General features: G+C 37.9%; 1 protein-coding gene across 1 annotated transcript; it reads right to left on the minus strand.

Annotated features, from left to right (window-relative positions):
* LOC104737259 (lipid transfer protein EARLI 1-like) lies at positions 1,653–2,352 on the minus strand. Its single transcript, XM_010457395.1, has one exon. The coding sequence runs from the start codon at positions 2,300–2,302 to the stop codon at positions 1,868–1,870; it is 435 nt and encodes a 144-aa protein (XP_010455697.1). The 5' UTR covers positions 2,303–2,352; the 3' UTR covers positions 1,653–1,867.

Genomic DNA, 9,201 nt, shown 5'->3' on the forward strand with positions numbered 1-9,201 from the left:
AAATGTATGTATTTATCACAAACTAGTCCCAGTAGAGGGAGAAGCTAAGGGCCCAAAAGTTTCGAGAACTTCCTTGAAAATATATGTTACATGTGAAACGTTTTCGAATTTTTGGATCCTCTTATGCATAAAGAAGGAGACATCAAAATCATTCATGAACCGGGATGGTCCGTTTACATGGTAGCCTCAAAATTACAAGTTTACAACTAGCTAATCGCAAATAGCAAGAGAATTTATACTTAACCTGTTTTTAAGGTTGTGTATACAGAACCTCCAACTTTTTATAATGTACATAAGGTAATAAGGTTGAAACGATTCATANTTTTTTTTTTTTTTTTTTTTTTTTTTTTTTTTTTTTTTTCTTACATCGATTCGTATTGTTTACGACTTAATATGTTTTTTTAAATTTTTTTTTTTACGACTTAATATGTTCCTACATTTTAGAGTTAGAACTATGGAGGTTTAATGATAAACTGATATTATATACAATGTTCTTTAATCTATGCTGTTATTTTCCATTTAGAAATACAACTAAAATTTTAGAAAATATTTTCACAAATAAAAAAACACAGGAATCTAGATTATGGGCATAATGCAAACATGAAACTAAAATGTGAACACTCATAACTTAGAGTAGCGCAAAATCATTTATTTTCTGGAAAAGGCTGGTTCTAATATTTATTAAAGTCAATAATAAATTTTGTCCTCCAAGAAAATATCATCTTTTCAGCAATGTTAGGAAAAAAAAATCAATTTGAAAAAATAACATTTATGACTTCTTAAAAAGAAACCAGGAACAAGGAAAACAAAACACAGTTTTTTAGGGAGTAGAAACACATTAATAATAAGGTTTCACTGTGCATATACTGTATCAAATTTTTTAAGGGATTTTTGCAAAAGAAACATGCAAATCGCTGTTTATTGCAATTTATCTTCTAAATCCAAAAAATGCAGGTTAATCCTGAAAAAGCGATATAATCCATTGTTATCACTGTCAAATTTGTAAAATATTGATAAATATTATGTATATAGTATATCAAACCGAAGTTTCCACAAAAAAAGTCCAAATCCATATTTTCAAATTTTTAAAATATATATTAATATACGTGACTGTAAAAAAGTTTAGAAAATACGTATAAGAATTATAATATATACGTAAACGGTAGTAAGCTAAGAAACTGCAGCTGGCATTAGCATTCTCGGACAATAATCATTTGATTGGCCAAACATGTTTTGTGGCTTAGTGGTTGTTGGATTTGGGGTAAGACGTCAACTCGCTTTTTTCGGATTCAATTTTTTATTCGAAACAAAGTTGTATGTATGCTGGGAATCGGGATGTAGATGCTTAGACTATTTATGTTATCAGGCGGCTATGTTGTATAGTCTTTACAAATCAAGTCGAACTAGATTCCTCCAGTTTGGTGTTGGAGTCCATTTGATTTCATATGATTAGTCGAATAGCTTAAGTTGTTTGTGGTTAGATTATTTTATTAGTTCTAGACCCCATTTTGATGATCACTCTGCTCACCCAAAATTAGAAAAAAGAAAATAATTTGATTGTATTGAACCTCCAATCCAAAATACAAAGGGAATATTTTAATACATAACGATTCACTATGTATATACTTTTTTTTTTGTCAACACATCCACTACGTATATGAAACATTTTTCATTTAGTTTAAGAACAAAATTACAACAGAAACACATATACGCGGAAAAGCGTTTACAAAATAGTGCTAAAGATAACTTAGACAAAAGATTAAAACATTAGACACTTCACTTGCATACATGCATGCAATTATTCGAACTCATGTAATGATTATAAAGAGAACACTGTGCGTGAGAGTAGTATGCATAGCTATATCGTTCAAGCACATTGGAAACCAGATGGAAGCTTTCTGTTACAAACGTGGAGAAGTACGCTGAGAGATATAGGGACGTTAAGGTTGATTTCGAGAATGTTAGCACTAAGAGCTGTGCATAGACAAACCGCAGCATCGACGTCAACCAAACCTTGGATGAGCGAGCAGCATGATTGAGATGATGGCTGACCCAATTGCACGTTAAGTAGACTGCTTAGGACATTGGCGCACACACCGAGTCTGAGAGCATCGATAGGACAGTTTCCAGATGAGCTAGGGGTGGTCGGAGGCGTGACCGGCCTAGGGTCAGGAGTTGGGACTGAAGGAGTTGGGACCTTAGGACTTGGGTTGCATCCACAATCAGCTGCAGTGGTTAAGGTGACAAAAAGGATATTGAGGGCAATGTAAAGAGCAAGAGAGGGTGAGTTATTTAAAGCCATTATTACTTTCAAAAGATGTATTTGGTGTTTTAAGAATTATTAAGTGTGTTTGGGAGAGAGAGATGAAGAAAATGAAGAGAGGTTGTGGATATTTATAGTGTTTTTTGAAAGATGTGAAGAGGACCAACTTGGTTTAGTTAAATTAATTATAGTTACAGATATTTGTAATTCTACAAAATATCTCATATTATATTTTCACTTATCTGTTGTACATATACATATTTTAATTTCTCGTTTTTGTTTTTTGAACATCAAACTTGATCATAATATTAAATGGGGCAAAAACATGTGGTGGTGCGGTCGATAATGGGGTCGATCCTATACATATGGTGGTGGTGTATGCGGCACTTACACCGAGTCGGAGAAGTGAGCTTTGGGAGAGGTTAATTGTGGTTTTGCAGGGGGTTAGTGAGCCGCTGATAATTGGTGGCGACTTTAACTATCGTTCGCCTGACGAGAGATCATGAGGCAATGGGCAGTTGTCTCAGGATTTCCTAGCTTTTGGATGGTGGATTCACCATAATTCTCTAATTGACATGGGTTTAGAGGGTAACAAATACATTTGGCGTAGAGAACGGGTGGTGAATACTTATGTTGCTAAACGCCTTGATCGGGTCTTATGTTGTGCACATACACGTTTGAGATGGCAGGAAGCGTCGGTAACTCATCTTCCTTTTTTGGCCTCGGATCATGCTCCGTTACATGTGCAGTTGTGTCCAATGGCCTGAGGGAACCCGAAGAGGAGACCATTTCTATTCGAAGCAGCGTGGTTGAATCATCCTAGATTTAAGGAGTTACTTGCAACATCCTGGGATTGAGCGGTGACAATGCCACTTGCTTTGCAAAAGTTGCAGGATACTCTTAAGGTGTGGAACCATGAAGTTTTTGGGGATATACTAAGGCGTAAGGAGAGCTTGGCGAATGATATCAAGGTTGTACAAGATCAGTTGGATATTTACCAATATGATGCACTATTACGGAAAGAAGAAGACTTGAACAAGGAGCTGGATATGGTTCTAGAGCAGGAGGAGATCCTCTGGTTCCAGAAATCTAGGGAGAAGTGGATCACTTTGGGAGAGAGAAATACTAAGTACTTTCACACTTCCATAGTTATACGCAGAAGAAAGAACAGAATCGAAATGATGAAGAATGCGGAAGGTAGATGGATATCTGATGCACAAGAGTTGGAGAATACGACAATAGACTTCTATAAGAATCTCTACTCTCTTGAGGGGGTTGATATGAATACAGAATGCTTGCTGGAAACAAGCTTTATGAGGTTGTTGCAAGTGGAAATGACTGAATTGAATCAAACCTTCTTTGTAGATGAAGTGGTGAAAGCGATTAAGAGTATGGGTAAGTTTAAATCCCCTGGTCCGGATGGTTTTTAACCTGGGTTTTACCATCAGGGCTGGGAGGTAGTGGGGCCATCGGTGATACGTTTTGTGTTGGAGTTCTTTGACCATGGGATTCTACCGGAGGCAACAAATGATGCTTTGGTGGTCCTGATCGATAAGGTGATGAATCCAGAGGTAATGTCACAATTTCGTCCCATCAGTTTATGCAACGTTCTGTTCAAGACGATTACAAAAACGATGGTGAACAGGATGAAGAAGGTGATACCTAAGCTTATTGGTCCTGCCCAGGCCAGTTTCATTCCAGGGAGATTAAGCACTGACAATATTGTTGTGGTTCAAGAGGCGGTACATTCAATGCGGCGTAAGAAAGGTAGAAAGGGGTGGATGTTACTGAAGCTGGACCTTGAAAAAGCATACGATCGTGTAAGGTGAGATTTCTTGGAAGAGACTCTGAAGGTTGCGGGTTTTTCAGAGAATTGGTGTCGCTGGATCATGCAATGTGTTGAGAGCCCGTTAATGACGATACTATGGAATGGGGAAAAACAGAGCCGTTTACACCATCGAGGGGACTGCGACAAGGAGACCCTGTCAAGTAACGCAACGGTAAATTCAACCTTCACTACAAGAAAACATGGAATTGCCGACTGCAATTTGCGACTTAAAACACAATCGCTAAATTTAACGACTGAATTGCGATTGTTTTGCTACTCAATAGCTACACAAATAAAACAGTCGCTAAATAGACGTTAATTCGAAATTAATATATAATGTCGCATTGTAGTCGCCAATTTGCGACTAATTTGGCGACCGGGTTTTCAGTCGCCAATTGTTGCGACTAAGCAGGTACTATTTAGCGACTGGTTTATGTAATTTGGGCCTTAAACCAAATTTGGTCCGTAAGAAAACGGCCCAAACCCAAATCGATCTCATCTTAATCCCAAGAAAACGCTAATCCCTCATTTCTCTTCTTCCCCGAAAAAACCTTAGATCTCAATTGCTCTCAATCGAGAACCCTAAATTTTCATCCCGTTCTTGTTTCCCTTTTGTTGTTGATGGCCGGAGTAAAGAAAAGAGGAGGAGGAAGAAGAAACTCCCTAAATCCCACCTTTTTATGTATTTTCTTCTTCTCCTTCGTCGCAACATCATTTCTCACTCGTCCTCATCCATGGCTAGTGGTTTTCAAGAGAGAGTTGAAACGTTGTTGGCCTTGTCTCTGGATTCTCTGTAACTAGTTTCCTCATCACCACACCCACCCACGGTTGGTAAGCTCTCAGATCTACTCGATTTTCATTTTTTGTTTGTTGTTGTTTTCCTATTTTTTTTTTCAGTTTTAGATGTTCTCAGATCTACTGGATTGCATGTTGTTTTGATGATTGTAGCTGATCTCGACAGGGCAGATTTCTTCACCAGGAGATCTTACTATCGAATGCCATCATCACCGTTGCAGATCCGGCGGCTGTGGAGTCCGTGAACCCTAATTTTTTATGGACTTGTTTTTGTTATCTAATTTGGGCTTGTGTATTGTATAGGGCCCATGATTTATTGGATTGTAATTGTAAATTTTAAGGTCCATTATCATTATTTTGTTCTAATTCGGTTCGAATAAACCGAAACTGAATAACCCGAAATAACCGAATGCCCACGTATTACAAAATCAAATAATTCAATTTGACCGGATTTACAAGAAAAAACCTGATAAATCGATAATTAAACAGTCGTAAAACAATCACGAAAATGTACACGGATCAGTAACCAAAACAGTCGCAAATGAGTAACCAAATCAGTCACTAAAGCGTTGCAACTCAGTCGCCATTTTAGCGACTGTTTCGCGAGGGAACAACGACCAAAACTATCAGTCGCCAATTCGTAGCTATTTGCCGACTATTTAGCGACTGATTTTTTTAGCGACGCTCTGTTTAGCGACTACAGTTTTCAGTCGCCAAATAGTCGTTACTAAGTATTTGCGACTGTTTAGTGACTGTTTTTGTAGTCGGCAATTCTATGTTTTCTTGTGGTGCTTTGATCTAAGTGTTCTTATATGTTTCTACTTAGGAGATGAGTAACAATAAAGTAAAAGACCCCAAGAATTTAACGAGTTCCCCGATTGGTTACGGGTACGTCTCGTGAGGGATCTCTTGCCCTCAAACTTCCACTATAGAAATCAAGGTTACACAAAGCTCTCAAAGAGATTACAAGAAACGACTTAAGAGAAGATAAAAAACGATACATAAGAAGACAAACCCTAGCTTGTATATAAAGGCTATGTTTCCCTTCTACGTCTTAACCGACTTTGTACGTGTGGACTTCTATTACCAAAAGCCCAACTCCTCTTCTCTTTATTCTTCTTGTAATGTGAGGTCCATTTTACTTTGGCCCAAGAAGAAACAAGTTGTGGACTGGTCAACTCTTTCAATCTCCACCTTTGACCAAACACAACTTTGTCTTCTCGGCTGGACACGCTCGACACTCTTCTCTTCTATAGTTTCATGAGACAATTTTTAACATCTTCGATTATGTCTCAAACCGTTATCGGCGTCACTCTCCGTATGTGTCTATCCCCAACCCTTCTCTGATTTCTATGTCTAGTTCCGATGTCTCTGACTCCTTCGGTGTCATCTCCGTCGTCGTTCCTCACGGTGTCAATTTGCGACTCCGATCTCCGAAATTGAGAATGACGAAATTAAGCTCCACATTCTTCTTAGAAAATTTATTCTCCTTGCTTAGAAATTAATTCCGTTAATTGCTTTGAAACACAAGCTAACCCACTTTTTGTTTCACTCCTTGCAATTTCTCACGCTGAATTCTTCACCGATGTGTAGCACATGTAAAGGATTCTAAACTTAGTTTCAGCTTTGTTTAGACTCATAAATCTTCACTTTACAGTATCTAAGATATATGCTGAAACTCAATAACTTTTTACTGTTTTGCGAGATCCAAACCACCGAACAACAATTTCTAGTCACTAATTTCGTCAGACTCTTTCATAGATTCAGCTAACCTTCCAAGACTCTTTATTCTTAGTCTTAGGACCTGTTTAGTACATCAAATAGAGCTCCCCATTTCAGCTGAACCAGAAAACTAACCCGTTTCCTTTGCTTGTCTGAGGCACCCACTGATCCTGAGCTTCTCCCCACAGCTTCAGACGACTCTGAGCTGTAGCAGACCTTCTTCAAATCGATTAGCAGGTAATGATTTAGTAAGTATATCTGCTGGATTGATTGATGTGTGAATCTTCTCAACCAAAATTTTACCTTGTTCAACCATATCTCTGATAAAATGGTGCTTCACAGCTATATGTTTGTCCTCTCATGGAATACACTGTTTTTCGCCATACATAGAGCACTTTGTGAGTCGCAAAATACTTTAACCTGTGATTGAACAAAACCCAAATAAGAACATATTCCTTTCAGCCAAACTGCTTCCTTAGCTGCCTCTGTTAGTGACATATATTCTGATTCTGTGCTTGAAATTGCAACAACTTGTTGCAAACCCGATCTCCAACTTACTGTGTTACCTCCAACTTGAAATATGTAACCAGTAATAGATCTTCTTCTGTCTAGATCCTTAGCATGATCTGCATCACAAAACCCTTGAGCCTGAAAATCCAACTGCTTTGTAAAAGTTAGATTAAGATCCAATGTATACCTTTTAAGTACCCCATGATACATTTTACTGCCTGCCAATGAGATCTTCCTAGTTTTCCCATAAATCTACTCACTAAACCCACTGCATAAGCCAAATATAGCCTTGATCCCACTATAGCGTACATTAAACTACCAACTACACTTGCATATGGAATTTTCTCCATGAGTTTAGCCTCTGTTGCTTCTTCCTCTTGACTTAAACTCTTAAGTTTGAATTGACAACCTATGGGAGTAGCCACATGTGTTGCGTCAAACATAATAAATGTTTTAAGCACTTGACTTAGATACCTTCCTTGTGATAGTTTCAGAATTCCCTTCTCCCTATCTCTGATAACCTCCATACCCAAGATTCTGTTTGATGGGCCTAAGTCCTTCATTTCAAACTCTTCCATCAGACTGTTTTTCAACTTTTGAATTTCTTTCATGTCCTTGGAAGCAACAAGCATATCACCCACGTAGATTAGTAAGTACACTTTATTTGTTTCATCCGAGCCTTTGAAATAAACACATGGATCATATTCACTTCTATGAAAATCTTGATTCTTCATAAATTCATTGAATCTCTTATTTCACTGTCTTGGACTTTGCTTTAAACCATAGAGTGATTTAACCAAGCGACACACTCTATCTTCCTTCCCTTTAACTTCAAATCCTACAGGCTGATGCATGTAGATTTCTTCTTCCAATAAACCATGTAGAAAGGCTGTTTTAAAATCAAGTTGTTCTAACTCCAGGTCTTGATTAGCTACAGCTGATAAGAGAAGTCTAATCGACACTTGTTTCACCACATGAGCAAAAACTTCATTGTAGTCTATGCCTTCCACCTGTGAGAATCCTTGTGCAACCAACCTAGCTTTAAATCTAGGTTCTTCAACTCCTGGAATTCCTGGTTTCCTTTTGAAAATCCACTTGCAGCCAATAATCCTCTTATTTTCTGGTGCTTTAACCAGATTCCATGTGCCATTCTACTTATGAGATTCCATTTCTTCATCCATTGCACCATCCCATAACTTCCAGTCTTTATTTTCCTTAGCTTCTGAGTAGGATGCAGGCTCATATAGATCAACAACTCCTGCTCCAGATAATGCATATGCTACAAAATTTAAATCCGCAAACTTTGTAGGTGGTTTGACCTGTCTCCTTACTCTATCCCTGGCTAGGAGATAATTATCTAAGTTTTCTTGATCTTTTGTATCTTCATTACTTTCATCATTGTCAGTTTCTGGAGATTCTGAATATGAACTTTCGGTATCTCCACCTTCAGCTGAATTTTCTGTTTCTGAGATAACTCCACCTTCAGCTGAACTCTCTTCTTGCAGATTTTTATTTGAAGGACCCTGAATGAGATCTTTGTTGAAAGTTACTTTCTTAGTCTTCCTTTGCGTCTGTTCTTTAGGTTCCAAAAGATCTTTGTAGACTTCCTCCTCATTAAACACCACATCCCTACTAGTCGTACACCTTAGTTCCTCTGGAATCCACACTCTATAACCTTTCACATTTTGAGGATAGTCCATAAAGACACCTTTGATGGCTCTTGGTTCTGTCTTACCTTGAGTAATGTGAACATAGGCAGTGCATCCGAACCTTCTCAAGTGTGATAAATCTGGTTTCATTCCTGACCAGACTTCTTTCAGTAGCTTGTATTCTATTGAAGAATTTGGTGATTTGTTAATCAAGTAGACTACTATAGATGCAGCTTATGCCCAAAACTTTTGCTCCAGACCAGTTTCAGAAAGCATGCATCTTACTTTATCCATGATAGACCTGTTCATACGCTCAGAAACTCCATTTTGTTGAGTAGTGTATGTACAAGTTCTATGTCTCTTGATACCAGATTCCTTACATAACTCATCCATCTGATTGTTACAGAACTCCAAGCCATTATCAGTTCTTAAAC

The sequence above is a fragment of the Camelina sativa genome, chromosome 13 (genome assembly GCF_000633955.1).
Source record: "Camelina sativa cultivar DH55 chromosome 13, Cs, whole genome shotgun sequence".
Lineage (NCBI taxonomy): Eukaryota > Viridiplantae > Streptophyta > Magnoliopsida > Brassicales > Brassicaceae > Camelina > Camelina sativa.

Excerpts from the sequence above, each read along its gene's own strand:
- LOC104737259 (XM_010457395.1), bottom strand. The coding sequence starts at position 2,302 with ATGGCTTTAAATAACTCACCCTCTCTTGCTCTTTACATTGCCCTCAAT.